This window comes from Haliotis rubra, unplaced genomic scaffold, assembly GCF_003918875.1.
Source record: "Haliotis rubra isolate DU_JTF1 unplaced genomic scaffold, ASM391887v1 Scf1201, whole genome shotgun sequence".
NCBI lineage: Eukaryota > Metazoa > Mollusca > Gastropoda > Lepetellida > Haliotidae > Haliotis > Haliotis rubra.
This window is the reverse complement of record NW_025765117.1, coordinates 207281-227434: the sequence shown is the minus strand read 5'-3', so window position 1 is coordinate 227434 and position 20154 is coordinate 207281. Positions and strand designations below refer to the sequence as shown.

Sequence of the window (20154 nt, the reverse complement as noted above, 5' to 3'; positions counted from 1 at the left end):
TTGTTTTTGTTCAGAGAAATGTGTATTTGTTGCTTTCTATTTTCAAGCTTGTGCCATTGACAGACTATGCAATTAACAGAGATCTGTCTCGATAGTACATGGTATACCAGCAGATCATCAGGCAGCTTGATTATGGAGGAAATTCTAATGACAGAGGCTTAAGACTATTACGTTTGTGAAACCCACGAGCACAGGAATAGTTCTGACAAACCAATGGTCACAGGTTCCTGGCATATCCATGGGAGGCAACTCTGGACAGAATACTGCAAAACCCCAGACAATGGGCCACCCTTGCCATTATTTTTAAATAAAAGGGACCGCTCATAATCTATTTGGGGTGGGGGGGTGTTTGTTTTTGTTGGGTTTGATGATGATGATGATTTTAAGAGGGGTCACCCATTTTGTTCAAGGGCATCAATTTTGTACACATGTTTCTAAGGGTGGTCAGCAATTTTGTACATAAAAATATCAAAAATTATGCTTAAAAAATATTGGAAGGAGGAGGGGGGTCATTGATTTTGTACATGACATGCAGGGGGTCACTTACTTTGTACACAAATTTTAGGGGGTCATTAACATTGTACATGCTTCTCCATAATAATCCACATCAACCCCCCTGGCCATAAATTATGAACGGCCCCTTTAAAGCCACAAGATCGCTGGTAGAGAATGAAGAGGGAAAGTGTAGAGGAGTTTTCATTACCTAAGAGATCGTTACTCAGAGCTGATGAACTACTCTAACCAAACCAATGTTCATTTCTATCCCCAGGATTAACTGTTGTTACCATTTGTGGTAGATTTTCCATATAGCATCACAATATGAACCGAGGAGAAATATCTATTCATGTGGCTTTTCAATCAAAACAGCAGTTGTAACCCAAGTAGTAAATAATATGTCAAGTCAACGTGATAAGATCAGGTCGCTCAATACAGAAAGTACTGAGACTACCGAGAAAAACAATTAACTCACCAACCTGTAAATGTTCTGTAATTGTCCCAAACCTGATTTTCTTTAGAGCAGTTCAAAGCTGCTTTCTTACCACTGGTTCTCATATGCTCTCAATAAGTGCAATGTCTACTTTTAGAAAATACTAGCAATATTAGAAAAGACTGTGGAACATGTTTTTACAACAAAATGCTTACAATGTGTTGTGTCAGCTTGTGTTATAATGTGATACCCTAGAAGGAAATGTACTTGAAAATATATACTCATATTCACCAATTGAAAGCTGAAGGAAAATGCAACATTTATCAAATCTTCAAAACTAAATGATAACCCACGGTCAGGTATGTTTTTTCCAAAAAAGATTCCAATGATTAAAACTGCAATATGAAAAGGCTTAACGGTTCTATCTGTGGCTGATGTGTGAACCTACTACATGTGGTCACATGACCTCTACAGGCGCCCTCTAAACCATCTGCAGGTGCACAACATGCCATATGGAAATGAGCAGAGGTCAAAGGTCATAACAAAGTCTGAACATGTTAGTCATACATCAACGGGTCGGCAAGGGAATCACAGAAACAACCATGCATGAGGGTCCTAATGAGCTGTACTTGTTTTATGTGAAAACATAAGATGAGTCAAACTCTCATAAAAGACCAATATAATGTCCATAAAAAGTGCACAGCGAAATTACAACTTAACTATTTTTGTAATTGTGCCAGAATATCAAAAAGTCATATATAACGAAATCAATGAACTTGACAACGTGTCCGCTTCTAGCATGAGTTCTTTTCTAAGCTTAAGAAATACTGTCTACTCACTAAAGGCCCCAATATTACTGATGACTGACTTGTGACCTCCCCCATCAGGACCCTCATGCATATCGTCCCATGGAATGCAAACTGACCAGATGTGTCTATTCCTCCATCAGTCTGTCCATCCCTCGCGACAGTCACCATGCATGCACAGAAGCAACGAGTCCTACATATTATATACATCATCTATATCAGTTAAGGCCACAAAAAAATTAAATACTGCTCATCAGATTTTCTGTCAGGCAGTTTTGTTCCCAACATATTTCATTATAAAGAGTTCAACCAATTCAAATTTCTTGTTGAATATTATTATGCACCTCCATGTCCATGAACTGAGTTCAGGATTCATTGGTCAAGGTTGAACTTATATAGATATATTTTTAAACAGTCATTCCACACAAAAAAATGTGATTACCTTGACATGCCTCCTGTCAATTCTCAAACCAATCACCCTAAATAACAACTGATTTGTCACCAAGGCAATTTGGAAAAGCGATTTGGACTTAATAAGTGATTATTTTGCTGTGGCCTTAGAGTGTGAAATCCTGTTAGCTAAATAACTGACTCCGCCTGTGCATTGTGAAACAAAACAGTGACCAGAACAGCTTAGAGTTTGGTCAACTAGCCAAGATGCTGCTGTCTCTATCCTACTCTGCTGGGCTGGTAGGCATCAGCTCATGTCATGTGATTATAAAAGTCAATTCCCATTGGTTGAGCCAAGCCTCTGGTGTTGATTGGATGCCTGTACTTGCAGCAGTACTGTGATTGGCCAATCAGCATCAGCCTCACCCACCTAACACTCCGCCTAATGTGGAAGCTAGGACTACCGCCAACACTATCAGACAGATAGCTTATCATGATTTTCTTCTGCAACACAGAAACAAGAAACAGTTTACTACAGGTCATAAAAACACCATGTATTATCACGAATAGTTTAATGCAACTTTTAGCTATATTTCAGCAAAATCATGGCAGGGGACGAAAGAGACAAACCTCACATATTGTAACGATGTGATGAGTCGTACCAAAAGCCTTTGGCATAACATGGGAACAATTTATCCAGAACACTCCTCCACAAGCCTATAAAGGATTGGGAGAGATGAGCATCACTACAGCAGAGCCATAAACATACAGCTCTACAGGACACCCATAGGGAATTGGCTTATGCTAAAAAAATAGCAAATTAGAGAAGTTATTCTACTGGATTTTGCCAATCATCTTAAAACTTGGTTATCATCTATTGCTAGTAAGAAAAAAGCATGGCTTGGGTCCTCATAAATACGACATATCTAAAACAACACTTGTAATGATGATTCAGCATTAAAAAAAACTCTTTCTAATCAACATATGTCTGATTCATTTAGTTTTTTGGTCAAAGCTATCTTTACTCTCAGCAGTATAAAAACAGCTCGGTCATTTTGATTCTATTTATTTTATTCTGTTTTCTACATTTGACAGACTTGGGCATACAAAATGAATGTTATAACCACTGTATAGGGGATGGAAAATTAAAAATTGCTGTCAATTTAAGACACAATATTCATCATGAATTAATATAAAAACTAACGGAGATAATCATAATCCCGCTGTCATCCTGAGGCTTCAATACACACTTCATACACACATGTACGCACACATGCACGCACACAAACACAAAGAAGAATACATTTAAATTGATCAAAACATTGTCAAAAATATTCAAACCCATCCCAATAAAAGCGTTGAATACTTATCCAAGTATGTCCATCAAAGTACTTCCGGCGACACCTTGTGTTCGTCCCAAACCACCCGGGTTGTACCCTTCACATCTCCGACAACTCAACTCTTCACCTCAAGCTGCTTAAAGAATCTTAATCATGGACAATACTATGGACAATACTATGGACAAGATGGTCATTATAACCCTAGCCACCATCACCAATAATCACCCCAGAGAATCTAATGTTGACCTCTGATCATAGATTTCTGCACCCAGTTCAAGACATATTGTAACACTTCTTGTTCTTTTCTTGATCATTTCTTCAAAATATTATCCACTTGAATTCAGGACAAGGCTTCAACGCATCATTTAAGAAGGTCTAGCCTTATGTTCCTGGCAGAATTCTCATCGTGGGAGGACTTCAAGATGGTTTGATTCACTCAACCTCCATAACCTAAAACCATTCTATAAACACTCTGGAACGTTTCACCAACATATCCTTCTTTATAATTCAGTAGCTTATGACAAAGAAAACACTAAATTTATCACTCATAATAGCTATGATATCATGTTATCTAACTGTGCTCAATCAATGCCATTAGGACCAATGGTTCCAAGGTATTTATGTGATACAAGGTGATTTATCTGTTGGTTGTTGGAATATTTTGTTCATACAATGTCAGTGGTTTAAGAAAAATAAAAAAATGTCTTCAACTGAATATTTCATTGTTAAAGGACTATTTTAATGAAAACATCAATTTTCTTTCCACATGTCCTGAACTTACGCCCCTCGACTTCACTCATGAACTGCATCAATGTCTCTATTGTCCTGCCTAAACAACTGCACAACCAGATGTCATATCAAATGTGTATCTCTTACAGGTCAACATAACTTTGCATTTTTTTCGCAATGAACAGTCTTTTCAGTACAAATTAATCTCAATGATATTTCATGTGAACTTATTTTCATTGTTCTTTCATACCATTAGAGTCAATTCCGGTATCTAAAAGGCTGCTCTTTTCAGGTGATATGTAAAACCAACAGAAACTAAATTATTCACCATAGAGATATAAGTCAGCACTACCTGTTCCTTCCATAGCTGACTGACTGACAGTTTAGTTTTACGCCACTTTTAGCAATATTCCAGCAATATCACGGGCGGGGAACACCAGAAATAGGCTTCACACATTGTGCCCATGTGGGGAATCGAACCTGGGTCTTCGCATGACAAGCCAACGCTTTAACCACTAGGCTATCCCAATCGACCCGCTCGTTCCTTAGAGGCTTAAAGTCTATGAAGCATGAACATAGAGATTTTTCTGTGTTACATCTTTTTTATTCTCAACTAACCCAGAAAAAATCTCTATGTTCATCAAATATCATCTTCTAAAATGCCAATCAAGCATCTATGAAGCATGTTTTGTAAACTGCCATGTAGCTGGAATATTGCTGAGTGCAGCGTAAAACTAAACTCACTCACTTTATGACAACAATCTCATCCAAATCAGTCTTTTGCTCTCGGCATACTTTTCTTTGGTTAAAGTGAAACCTGAGCAAACTTTTACCAAACAGTTTATACTGTTGCCCGCATAGTTACTCTCCAACCAAAACACTGCCGCATCACCCCCATCCTGATGTCTCTTCACTGGCTGCCTTTTGAAGCTTGCATTGGCTATAAGATCCCTACACTTGCTTATCAGTCCATTCATGGTATTGCACCTGTGTATTTTCAAGAACTCCTCTCTCCTTACATGCCAACAAGAACTCTGCGTTCATTGTCGTTTAATCTGCTCTGTGTACCAGAGTGGAACCTCAAATCATTTGGCTACAAGTCTTACCAGAACATGGCATCGGTCAATTGGAATTCTCTCCCTGATGAACTCCAACCCTTGAAAACTTTAAGCGTCACCTCAAAACCTTTCTCTACAAAAGGTTTTATACCGATGGACTTCAATAATGCCTTATTGATTGTTAGCGCTATGGGCATACCTGATGTGGAGTTTGGCGCTATATAAAGGGACACATTATTATTTATATGAAGGACGTGTGGGTTAATCATCACGTCAGATGTCAGCTTTCAACATGGTTCTACTCTATTTACTGGCTCCATTTGCAAATCTCCATCTACCACAAATCTGCACAAGACAAAAATAATCTTTCAGTGATATTCCATTTTGGGTGTAGATGTCATGGACAAAAAATATCCAAAAGACAATAGCTTGGCCTTTATTATTTACATCTGAAACCGGTTGTTCAAGTTCATTATCAAGACACAGAAATGAGAACCTGTAAGCCTGGGAGCTGATTGGCTGATTGGAAAAATCACCAGACTGGATCAGATGTCCACAGCAAGGCAACATATCGGGCAAAGGATCTGATTAGAGTGAGATTGTTTATTAGACTTCTGTGATACCCTGATGTAGGCTAGTAGAGATGTCTTTCTGTTTTTGAAGGTGCAAGAATGAAGATGCTAGGAGACTAAACATTGAAGTGTGGACTTGTCACAGCAGGCAATGAAAAAGGTCACAACAAAGTCACTGGGTAAGTTTTATTTCCTGACTCATATGTGCATCACAGAAAATTACAAAAAATAACTGAATTGTTGAAGATTAACAAATACGATAATCGATGTAGCACGCCCAGACAGACTGAGGAGGGGGTTAGAGGGAGCTGCGGGGAGTCGTCATTCCAGGGAGACAGATGTTGTATGATTCAGGACTGAACACGAGGTGTCTCAGAACAATATGGCTGCTCATTCTACCTACATTGTGAGGGTGAAACAATACACCTTCCACCATAGCATCAGTACATGAAGACTTGGCTACAATATGCTACACCTATGGACCTGTACAGCTTTACTTGACCATACAATGTCTGTATCTTTCATGCGCTTGACGAGAGAGTGAGTTTAGTTTTACGCCGCACTCAGCATATTCCAGCTACATGGCGGCGGTCTGTAAATAATCGACACTGGACCAGACAATCCAGTGATCAACAGCATGGGCATCGATCTGCGCAATAGGGAACCGATCACATGAGTCAACCAAGTCAGCGAGCCTTACCACTCAATCCTGTTAGTTGCCTCTTACGACAAGCATGGGTTACTTCAGATCAATATTCTGACCCGGATCTTCACGGGTCCGCTGACGAAAGAATAATCAACCTAAATACTGTGTCCTCAGTATCTGCCAAGTAGGAATTACAGTCTATTCAATGATGAACACCAAAACAACTTTGGGGTACAAGAGATCTATTCTGCTTTAAACTTCAGTGAAAGACAAGCTTTGAGGTACTGGGAGTCTATCCTGCTCTTACCCCTCAAGGAAAGTCAAGCGTTTGATTCTATCGACTGATTCTATAATTTACCCCAAAGTATGACAATACGTGTCATACCGGGACCTTTTCTATCTTATACACTTTGGAGAATTACCATAGAAATAGGGTTGAGCGAGTTGTGAATAAGATTGCTTTGAACAGCATATCAACAACTTTACAACTCTTCGGCTTAGAGAAGAAAGAAGTACTGTTGCTAAGCAGATATGCACAGGTATGGTTGCGACGGACCAAGAATGCTGACCATGGAGAATCTTGGATTAGAACGAGGGACCAGCTCATTTTCTAACAAAGGGACAAAACTCTGTAGAGTTGTCTGCCCTTGAGGCCAAAGGGAGACTACCCTGCCTGGTATATACCACTGTTATCACACCTGTCTCCTGGTCAGATTAGCAGCACCCTGATCTGCCAATGAACTAGCCCACCAACCCTCAAAGATGGAATATCCCATCCGTCTGGGCGTGCTACATTCACAGAAAAATAGGATGGAAATGGGTCGGTCTAACAGATTTACGATAAGGAATCAACAGAAAATGACAAAACTTATATCTAAACAAACACATGCACAAAACATGACAGTGCAGAGGAAACAGTGTGATCCATCTGAGAACAGATGCAGCTTCTGACACACTGGACAGCATCCAGCTCATACATCATCTCAATAACAATCAAAACTCCACACACAAATAATATCCTATAATATACAACTAAATGAGCAAATGGAGACTAATTAAATTCATTGATCAGTTTACTCTAAAACTTAATCGTTAAAAACTACACTTCTTTTTGCCTAGAGTCAACATCGGCAGCTCACACTTACAAGGAGCTTCCGCCCATATCAAGGTATTAAATAGCGAGTGAAAACAAAAATAAACAACAAAATATACAATCTCAGAACAATGTCCTGTGTATTGGAAGCCCAGTACAACATGTTCTATCTATTCTTCTGTTCAAGGTTCACCTTATTTGCCCAGAAACAAATTTGATAAATCAGATTTGCAATCAGAAGAATCATGTTTTCTCAGGCAATGATTTACTTGCATATTCTCATCAAAATAATTTGTTTCCACCCTCAATTTTTTAGATTTTTATTTACAACTAGTAAGTATGATTAATCTAAACATAGGCCATACTTTATCTTTGATGAAGACTCTGAAGGTGGCACACAATGGGGTTAATAATTACTCATTAATTTTCATGGTCTACTGTAAAATTAGACGAAAAAGCAGTACTAACTAGAATTTATAAAACTAACATAAATTAGCCATTATAGTCCTAATAGTTCAAAACAGTATTTGTTCTTCTTTGCTTAAAAAATAAGTCTAGAATATATTTACATTTTTTCAGTTGTTTTACTCCAAATCTATATAAAATTTAAACATTTACAATAGTATACTTGAGTTGTCTTATCAACAATGACATCACAGTTTTGTCCACCCAGCAGTGCTATAAGATTGTTGGACTAAGTCTGTATATCGACCAGTTCCTAGCTGTATTTACTTTGACAGCTTCATATCTATTTTTAACTGATAGCCCAGTTGGGATTTCCCTTTCCTTTAATGCCCAATATATGGAGAGATTTATCAGTTATATTCCCCAGATACCAGGGTACATGAAATATTGCACCTTTCAGCAAACTTATCACTTAAATAATTAGCACATTCACATAAATGTTCATTAGAAGAAAATGTATTTATATAGGATATCAATTTTAAATTTGAAGAATATTTTAATTTCTAAATGACCTGCAAAACAATTATTTGTGACATCATGATTCAGATTAATATTTTGGGTAATAAACTTTATAGAAAACTGATACTTTTTAGGAACTCCACACAAACATACTTTCCTGGCTGTATAGTTATTTTTAACTTTGAATAAAATTATTTGTGACACAATACAACATAGGATATAGTATATACACTCAAATAAAGCTTTGATTTAATTTGATCACATTATAGTTCACATAACAACTGTAAAACCTTCTATACTGAAGTCAGACAAACATGTACCGTAAATTCCCCAAATAGGGAACACACCCTGACTCAAGGTCGCCTCTTGGAACCTTTAACTAGTTTTGTCAAGTTTAGTTCAGTGTAATATCTATTGAAAAATATATAATTTCATTATTTAAAAAAATATCACTTTAATATCTGTATCATCAAACTGCATCAATCCATAATTATCACCTTGGCTTCTTTTGATTCATCGATTTCAACTCGATCTAACCACATGCCCTGTTTCTAGGCTGTATTTACAAGGTTTAAACCGTGCTGTCCTTACTAGTCATGTCTGGTTATAGTTGTGAACCAATACATTTAATCTCTGTCAGGTGAATCAAATATACTTGTGGCAAAGTCAGAAGGAAAGCTCACTGGAACAATATTACTGTCTGACAGATTTCTACAGACTTCACATCAAGCGGTTTCACATTATGACATGCCAGGATGAGCTACATTACCATGGATCACTGTCCTCAGTCCCAACACCATCATATCCCTAAGACAATTGCCACATCCTTACCTTAATACCAACATAAGACAGTCGTTCCATTAAGATCACTCTGTGGAACGGGCTCTCTCACGCAAAACTATCTTACTGCCATAGATCTTTCTAATGGAGAGAAGCTACAATCACTTTGTACAATGGGTCAAGGTCTTTCCAAATGTTACCAGCATTTTTGTTGGGTGTCCTGATCTGGCCATCCCAGGCCCCGATCTATAAGTTCAGCGGCTAAGACAGCCTAGCACTACAAACACTTATAGGGGCGGGCGGTCATTCCTCCCTGAATCCTAACAGTCGCAATAACAGTCATTATGACCTTCTGACTAGCCTTCTAATGCCCAAGAAATTAAGTAAGCCATACCTACAATCATGGGATATAATATCAGCAAAAACGCAAGTAAATATTTTGACTAAGATATTGCCAGGAGAATATGTCTGTCTCGCACTTATTTGAAGGTCATATAGACATACAGACGGTTGCAAGGTGAAGGTTACTATGGGTATCAAGGGACATAACTCAGTAGATACACTGATGATTCATATGGGAATACTTGGAATGTTTTATATTGTAACAGTTTGTGATGTTGTAATATATGATTCATAAATACTGATTTAAAAATACAGCTTCACTCAGACGCTCGACAGCACCATTGCCATGATTTGGTGAAAACTTGAAATATGTAAATTCTCATACTTGCAGCTAAAATGATTGATCCCACAAAAAAGATGTATTTTATCAGATGTTTTAAAAGATGTATTTAACTCAAAGCTCTGACACTAAAATTTCTTCTAATGTTAATAAATGTACGCATGAAACTGACACCAGCATGGGGTCAACTGGTCAACTGTTCATGTCTTGCTGGAAAGTGACCAGGGAATTAGCAACATTGATTCTAGTGACATGTTTGTGTTATGAACTATTTTGATATAAACAATGCTGCACCACAGTTAAGATTATAATATACATATATACACATCATTTGTCTACCCTGAAACTACTGTGACAGTAACCACGGCAACACTGCAAGGACAACTGTTAAGCTTAACTGCCCCAGTTAACAACATCAAAATACATATCGTAGCAGCTGTGGTTACCCATCCCTTCATCAGCTCACTTTTGTAACCACATGGTTTTGGAAAACAGCATGACAGGTCCTTCATTATGTTGGATGTTTATTTAGGGGGAATTCAAACTGGCTTCCTTCTTTAAAATTTATTTTAAATTAAATTAACCATACATATTTGGAGGTGATTAAGGAAGAAACGGGTATATATAAATATATTTTTCTAAATGATTTAAGGCTCTTCAAGAAACAGATGTATGCTGCAAATTGCAAATTTGCTACCTGTCGATACATATCTATCTGTAGCCCCTTGTGGTGACATCTGGAGAAATTAGAAATGAAGAAGTGGATACTGTGACCATAATAAATATTGTAATAATTAAAAAAAGTTTAAAAATAAATGATTTTGAACAGGATCTAGAAGCAGAACTGACCAAACATATGAGTGACTGAGTGTAGTTTTACGCCGCTTTTAGCAATATTCCAGCAATATCACAGCAGGGGACACCAGAAATGGGCTTCACATATTGTGCCCATGTGGGGAATCGAACCTGGGTCCTTGGCGTGGCGAGCGAACGCCTTAACCACTAGGCTACCCCACCTCTCCCAAACATATGAATAATCTTCAATGAAGTTATCTTTGTTTTATGGACAAATCAATCTAGTCAATTGTGTTTCATGGCTGTGTTTAGTGGGAAATTTGTGTTTTTTTGTCCTGAATTTGAAAATAGTTGATTTGTTAAATTTTGATAACAAGTGATTCTGAGGTTGTATTTAAGGGTTTTACTTGGATGAAATGTTGTAATGGAAAAGCGGTAAAACCTGTCATGAGGCCTCTTACATTTATTAGTTTAGGAGAAAACGAATTGTCGTCAGCCATGCCAATATGGACACATCGAGCCCCCAGTCATCATCCTTGCAGAGTTGTTACTATGGTTATTATTGTGGGTCTATTGTGACATTTGGTTGCTATGGCTACATGTCTGTACAGTGCTGTACAGTAAACGTGTAAAACAGTAAATCAACAATCAACAAGTAGGTACACAATGAGCAATGGAGAAACTACACAACAGTACCACAGTATACAGTGTACCTTAGACTGTACACTGTACTACAAACTGTACATCTGTACAACCTCAATAACACAAGCACCATAGTCCACAATCAAACTTGTTTTCTCCAACCAATCAAATAACTAATACCTAACTCAAAACTTAAAAAGTCTAGTCAAATGATATCTACCGATAACTGACACTATACCAAAAGGACAAGTAGATGCTTTCTACCCCTTGGTTGAAATAAGTTTAGTGAACCTTTTTAAAACGTGTGAAATTTGACATTTTATTAGTCTGGCCTAATAAATGAAGATCTATTTACCGGGAGATACTCCCAAAGTTTCTAGAGGTTTAACTAAATAAAATCTCATTGATAAGACAAATCTGTTTTAAGTTGATTCAGTCTGGCTCTCGAATCAATTGTAATGTATTCTGTGTAAACTATCCAGCATTGTGCTAGTTATTCAGGCTGAACAGAAAAATACATTTAAATCAAAATGTACAGAAATATCTAAAATATATTTATAGCACACAATATGCTTCTCATTCAGGCACATCGAAAGGGAGGTGTTGCAGAAATAATGGAGGTGTCCCTGATATTGGGATTCTGGTGATTTGTAATTAAACAAATTCACATAAATTTAAGCAAAAATATCTATTCTGACAAAAATGTTTAGGATCATGAATATTCAAGATATTTTAATAAAATTGTGTGGTTCCACCACAAAACAATATCCCAAAAAATATTCTGGTCCCTAACTTTTCTGGTTCAGCTTAAATTTAACACAAGCAGAGAGTGCTGAAAACAAATGAATTTGAATTTTTCCATGCATCATAACACAGTCAACAGAACGAGGACACTTCCATTACTTCTACATGCCCGGTGCCTCCATGGGATGCAGTCTATGAGCTGCATTACAATATGATTTACATCCAGTTGTGATCAGAATGACATACAAATATCAGAGTCTGGGTAAAACTCAGTGTAACAAAGTAAAAGTGGTAAAAAAGTGACTGGTTGAGATACTCCAACATTGTGACTTTACATTCAGATGTCATGGGTGAGTGAGGTAGCTACTGAGTAGGAAGTGGTCATTACTCGGGGATACAATGCAATCCCTTGTTTCAGATGAACTCAATAGACGGAGGAATGTTTTCTATTAGTTATTGTTTAGTTAATGTCAAACACGGATGTTGTGTTTAGAACCGACCTTAGTTGCAATGTATTTCCAATTTGTTTATTAAAATAGCTACAGCAAACATAACATGCAGAAATATTAAAAAAACATTCCAAATTTAAGAAGAGATTTCTTTTGTGAATATTTGAGTTGAAATAGTATGATATTTTGGGGCCCATCAACAATTTTGGATATTTCAGTCAATATTATTCTGGTGTTGGAAATATTTTACAAAAGCTATAGTGCTAGTATGTCAAGGAATGTATCGTGAACGTGGAAAGGCGTTTTCTAGTCTCTTAATGTCAGCCACATTCACATAACTGAATATAAAGTCACAACTGAGAGCTTTCTGGGACAGAGACCTCCGATCACTGAAGGCTCTAGGAGAGTCTTTGTTCCTTCTTGTTACCATGGTGACATGAGCACAATAAATAGTGTGACAAACATGACATAACTCAGGAAGGAAAGGTGAAGGCCGACGACTATCCGGTGCCAACTGTCACTCCAACAATCAGTGCGATAACGGCCAATAGAACAAAGACACAAATTATGATAATAATCTTTTTCTGAAAAACAGAAAGATACATTGAAATTAAATATTGAAAATAAGGAAATGACAATAATATCATGCTGAGAAATATCATGGCACTACAACAGGATAAATCAAAGTTACATTCAAAGGCATCTCAAACACATAATAAAAAGAATGCAATACAATGGGACAGAATCACAAAAAGAACTTTTAACATGCTCAGAAACCTAAAATCTATTAACACATTCTAATGACAATACTCAGGTAAATATACTACAGTACGATATCGATGGTACACACATATAGATAGTTTGTGTGACACTATATTGTGGTTGTGTATAGATTGTATCAGCTGTTTCTTCGGGTTTCACATTTCGGTAAATGTATGCTAACCCCTGCATCTACTACCATCATTGTCTCAGTCTCAGATTACCTGCCCTTGATTTCCATTATATATGATATATCTGCCTCAGCCAGTCAACACACTCAGTCAACTCATAGTGTTTATTTACTGATCCAAGAAGCCATAACTGCTGTCCCTATCTACAGGGTATATATGTTATATCTGCCAATCCAGTCAATTCACCCACCTTCATGACTGAGCCAATAGTGTAACAGCTGTCCCTCTCTACAGGGTATAGATGTTATATCTGCCCCATCCAGTCAACTCACCCACCTTCATGACTGAGCCAATTGTGTAACAGCTGTCCCTATCTACAGGGTATATATGTTATATCTGCTCCATCCAGTCAACTCACCCATCTTTACTGCGCCAATAGTGTAACAGCTGTCCTATCTACAGGGTATATATATTTATATCTGCCCCATCCCAACTCACCCATTTCATTACTGAGCCAATGTGCTGTCCTATCTACAGGGTATATATGTTATATCTGCCATCCAGTCAGCTGTCCTATCTACAGGGTATATATGTTATATCTGCCCCATCCAGTCAACTCACCCATCTTCATTACTGGGTAGCCAATTGTGTAAATATCTACAGCTGTCCCTATCTCCATCAGGGTAATACAGGGTATATGTTATATCTGCTCCATCCAGTCAACTCACCCACCTTCATGACTGAGCCAATAGTGTAACAGCTGTCCCTATCTACAGGGTATATATGTTATATCTGCCCCATCCAGTCAACTCACCCACCTTCATTACTAAGCCAATATCTGCAGTGTAATGTTAAGCTGTCCCTATCTACAGGGTATATATGTTATATCTGCCCCATCCAGTCAACTCACCCATCTTCATGACTGAGCCAATAGTGTAACAGCTGTCCCTATCTACAGGGTATATATGTTATATCTGCCCCATCCAGTCAACTCACCCATCTTCATTACTGAGCCAATAGTGTAACAGCTGTCCTTACCTCCAACATATGCATGATCTATCAGCTCTATCGAACCAACCCATCCAGTCAACTCACTATATTCACTATAATCTCTGAACCAACAATATAACCACTGTTCTGACCTCCACGATACAAGACACATCTGCCTGAGCTTGTCATCTCACACAACCTCATTTTCAGAACCAATAGTCCCTACCTGAATCTCAATGATATACAATATTTCTGATTAAGCTCACTTGTCTATCAAAACCAGATGGCTCTATGAGATACATCTGCCTCAGCTAGTGAACTTACCCGTCTGGCTTTACTCTGATACTTGACAGCTTTCTTCGTGTCCATCTTGGCCGTCTCTATGTAGTCTACTGCCTGCTCCACGTTGTACTCAATCCGATCTATCATCTCCCCCTGCAACACAACACTTACTGTACACCAGCCCAGGTTCACCAGCACAAACGTAGAGAATGGATGCAGAAAGCCCCACATAACGCCTCCGGAGAGACACACAGAATACAAAGAATATACCTACAGCGCATCAAGGGTAGATATCTGTGTATTTCACCCATCAGTCATGACCACTGTCCACTGGCGGTCCGGCTCTGCAAGCAATTATCTACACCACTTCAATACCATTTCACTGGACCCTCATAATACCAGCAAGGACCCGTCAAATATATTGATGGGGTCCCCTGGACTCCCACTTTTGTAAGGCTAGATAAAACCCTGCAGTTATTCATGTGTTTGTTGCGTACTCAGCATTATTACCTACCCGTGTAGGATACTGCAGTGTAATATTTTTACGGCAATATTACACTAGTGTAATACCAAGACATTCAAGATGTTGTACCCACATACCCACTGTTGCTGCAACATGCCTGTTGTTAAACCCCTTCTTCTACTATCATACCTGTTCTCTACCCTTTCTTCTATCCACTTGTTCTACAAGCAGAGATGCTGTTCTACCCACTATTCTACCAGTATACCAGCTCTTTTACCATTTTTCAGCCTGTTGTTCTATGCATTATTCTATCAACATACCTTTTGTTCTATGCATTATTCTATCAGCACACCTTTGTTCTATGCATTATTCTACCAACATACCTTTTGTTCAATGCATTATTCTACCAACATACCTTTTGTTCTATGCATTATTCTACCAACATACCTTTTGTTCTATGCATTATTCTACCAACATACCTTTTGTTCTACAACATACCTGCTGTTTCCCAACTTACCTGTTGTTCTACCAACATGGCCATATCCATAAACATATCGTGCAGCTCTCGTATACTGTTCTCCAGCTTGATGATGTCATTATGCCGGGCTTCTATGTCCGCTAATGTTTGTTTCGCTTGCTGCGTCTCCATGATGATCTGGAACACAGAGATGAACATCACGATACGAATAACTACAGCCTGCTGGACGTGAGAATTCCACAATACTCAAGGCGGTCCACAAAATGTGGGGAACAATGTGGCTCAGGAGGGTAATAACCACTTGTGTAAATACGACTAGATAGGTACATACTCCCTTGGTGAATATGACTAGATGGGGACATTCCCCTTGGGTGAATATGACAAGATGGGTACATACCCCTTGGGTGAATACGACTAGATGGGGACATTCCCCTTGGGTGAATACGACTAGATGGGGACATTCCCCTTGGGTGAATATGACAAGATGGGTACATTCCCCTTGGGTGAATACTGACTAGATGGGGACATTCCCCTTGGGTGAATATGACAAGATGGGTACATACTCCCTGGGTGAATACGACTAGATGGGGACATTCCCCTTGGGTGAATATGACAAGATGGGTACATACCCCTTGGGTGAATACGACTAGATGGGGACATTCCCCTTGGGTGAATATGACAAGATGGGTACATACCCCTTGGGTGAATACGACTAGATGGGGACATTCCCCTTGGGTGAATATGACAAGATGGGTACATACCCTTGGGTGAATACAACTAGATGGGTACATACCCCTTGGGTGAATATGACTAGATGGGTACATACCCCTTGGGTGAATATGACTAGATGGGTACACATACCCTTGGGTGAATCACGACTAGGTGGGGACATTCCCCTTGGGTGAATATGACTAGATGGGTACATACCCCTTGGGTGAATACTGACTAGATGGGGACATTCCCTTGGGTGAATATGACAAGATGGGTACATACTCCCTGGGTGAATACAACTAGATGGGTACATACCCCTTGGGTGAATATGACTAGATGGGTACATACCCCTTGGGTGAATATGACTAGATGGGTACATACCCCTTGGGTGAATATGACTAGATGGGGACATTCCCCTTGGGTGAATATGACAAGATGGGTACATACTCCCTGGGTGAATACAACTAGATGGGTACATACCCCTTGGGTGAATACAACTAGATGGGTACATACCCCTTGGGTGAATATGACTAGATGGGTACATACCCCTTGGGTGAATACGACTAGGTGGGGACATTCCCCTTGGGTGAATATGACTAGATGAGTACATTCATGACTAGATGGGTACATTCCCCTTGGGTAAATACGATTAGATGGGTACATACCCCTTGGGTGAATATGGCCGGGTTACCAGACTCGAGCATATCCTCCAGCTCCTCATTGGTTGTTGTTCTGCCAGCTACAATGAGAAACAGAATCTAGTTACTCCTCTGTACATATAGACAGTCAGTCTTATTATAACATGTGTTTTCAGAGCCAGGAGAGGTCAGATTCGATATCAAACAACCAAGTAACAGATGGATACTGAAAGATTTCCCAAATTTAAACAATAATTAAAATCTGTTACAAAACATTAATATTTGCTGTTGTAAACAAGTATTCATTTCCCTTCAAACTTTTATTGTGTACTAATCTGTTCTTGTGTATTATTATGAAATGCCTATATCATGTAAGGCTCTCCCCTGCCTCTGGATGGCAACAGTCCAATATGTGTCGTACTCTATATCAGTATGTTATACTCTATATCAATGTGTAAAACTATATATCAATGTTATACTCTACATCACAGCATTATACTACATATCATGTTATACTCTATATCAATGTGTAAAACTATATATCAATGTTATACTCTACATCACAGCATTATACTACATATCATGTTATACTCTATATCAATGTGTAAAACTATATATCAATGTTATACTCTACATCACAGCATTATACTACATATCAGTAGGTTATACTGTATATCACTACATCATAAATGCCATAAATCAAATGAACATGTGCTAAATTACATGATATTCCACACTTTAGGCTGCTTACACTACCTTTTCCCACAAAGTGACCGTAGCTCTACGACTATCCCAGGTTATGTTAGAGTACTGGAGTTAAGATAGTCATGGTGCTCAGATTGATTTGTGGAACAAGGTCAAGGCCAAATACTGTCCATCTCCAACAGAGAGAATCATAAATATTCTGACTGATAAACTAAAATTTAATAAATAAATTTATAAATTAAATTCAAATTTGAAACTTTAATATTTTCTTTAAAATATCCACAAATACATCATAATATCTGTCTCATACAAAACAACGTTTAACAAAACATACTCGCATGAACCATTGTAAAAGATTATAATTATCACGAAAATGTAAGTAAGAAAGTATGTAATTCATGAGCAAAGAAAAAACTCAAAAGAAAATAATGTTTCTCAGTATGTTGAATATGTGGTAAAGAGTTTCAATGCACAAAGCAAACACTAGCCATATTGATGAAAAATAGACTTATAAACTGTGGAGGATGAGGTCTAGATGATAGAGTATTTGAACTTCTAAAAGTTTGTGTTGAAAGATGAGAATTGTGCATGATATGCTATATAAACTGCAGGCTATAGATACTCAGAGCACTGATCACAATGTCCAGGTTATACGTGGAATATAAACCAGAGCTGTTAGGGGATATATATCAATATAAATAATATACAGCATGCAGTATTGAGTCACCTCATCCTCGCCGTCAGTGTTTTACTAGCATTGGCTTATGCGCGAACGTAATGAGCACTTTACGCAAAATTTAAAGCATTTTGAACAAATATCTATCAAATGCAGTATTAAGCAGATATTCACTTGGCGGGTATCTAATTACTAGACCATTTCTACCACTAACATGTTCACATGTTCATAATTGATATTCAAATTCCATGCAGCTCTTTCTCTTCTAATCTAAGCTCTTTCTCTATTAATTTGTTGGAGCCTGAAAATTCATTACTTGAAAATCTTGTTTCTATATATCCTCAAATATTTGTATGTAATCATCTCTAAAAACCTTAAAACTAGGTGACACTCCACTACTCATCCTAATGTTTTGCTTTGAGTGACAAGCATGCTTTTTAAATTTCCAAATATAGACATCTATATGACGCATGTACTATATATATGGCGTAGAATGTGTCTATTTTCAATTTATTGATTCTTCATTTACTGCCCATGCCAAGTTAACATGCTGTCTGGAGTCTAACTCTAACAAGGGGAGGTAACTCAGCTTACTGATCTCCAACTGTCTTTGGATGCGGCCTTTACACCTCTCCCGATAGTCGATCTGGCATGCGTTGTAATCGTTCATAACTTCAACAAATTTGCGTGATAACGTGGCATGCTGAGTATCAGAAAAAAAGAAAAGGAATCATGAATGACTGCCACACTCTGCAATTCAAAATAATAACAGCTTCTAGCTAAGAATGATGTAGATCAGTTCTCTCCCTTGGTCCAGGTTGACTCATTTTGACACCAGGTGGACAAGAATCCACGTGCCAAAGAGTTGCAAAACAGGTACCGGAAGCCAAGGAGACAACTGATTTGCACAAAAGAAAATACTCTGAATGATAATAATAAAAGGTATCTATGTCTACAGAAAACCCGTGATTTTCTTACTGATCTCCATTTGCCGCTGTATCCTATATTTGCAGCGATCTCGGTAGTCAAGCTGGGCCTTGTTGTACTCGCCCATAGCGTCAATAAACTGACGCTAGAGATAGTCGCATACTACAAGAAAACCATGGTGACCTGATTATTCCCACTATACCTACAGCTTCCCACTTACAACAGAAACAATGGCTCGGGTTCAGGGATTTAACTGGACCTGCTCAGGACTTTCTCAGCTGGTTTACATGACCGACCAACCCACAAACCCAGAAACATTTTCTTTAAATACCCAAAACATTTTATGCAAATCGATTCAAACAATATAAAAATAAATCACCTCTCTTTGTAATAATTGGTGAATAATGCCTATTTACATCTGTACTTTAACAAAAACAACATTTCTTCATCTTCTACAACTGTACTCTTTTTTTTGTATTGCACTCATTAGTATTATCCTCAAAGCTGAAAAATATCTTTTCTTTTCTCTCTCAATTACCTACACTCAATTTCAGACCAATTTTGGGGTAAACCAACTTGATAAAGTATAAATGGCCTGAGGCTGATATTTACCCGAAGTCTGAAGTCAATGTCAGTACAAACTTGAAAAACCAAATCATGATGTTACTGACACCTAATATTATGTCTTAAAGAGGCTTTTTTTTTTACTCGCACATCTTTTACACTCTCGCATTGAACAAGTTGAATACAATGTGAAAACAGAAAAAGAGTTTCAACAAAAGTACCAGCTATACATTTTTTCACTCCTTTTCAATT

The 20154-nt window shown here is 38.0% G+C and overlaps 1 protein-coding gene across 2 annotated transcripts in view; it reads right to left on the bottom strand.

The window, feature by feature from the left end:
- Positions 1-2383: 2383 nt before the first annotated feature.
- LOC124263908 (syntaxin) overlaps positions 2384-20154 on the bottom strand; it is a 94207-nt gene continuing 76436 nt past the window's right edge. The window contains exons 6-10 of one of the 2 annotated variants that reach the window (XM_046698639.1): positions 19006-19114; positions 17058-17131; positions 15721-15858; positions 14783-14893; positions 2384-2628 (exon numbers count right to left, since the gene is read on the bottom strand). In XM_046698639.1, coding sequence (XP_046554595.1) covers positions 2437-2628; positions 14783-14893; positions 15721-15858; positions 17058-17131; positions 19006-19114 — 624 coding nt within the window. In that variant the 3' untranslated portion in view covers positions 2384-2436. Of the gene's footprint in view, positions 2629-11079; positions 13163-14782; positions 14894-15720; positions 15859-17057; positions 17132-19005; positions 19115-20154 lie in introns of those variants that run through there. The other variant, XM_046698644.1, reaches the window with a different exon arrangement.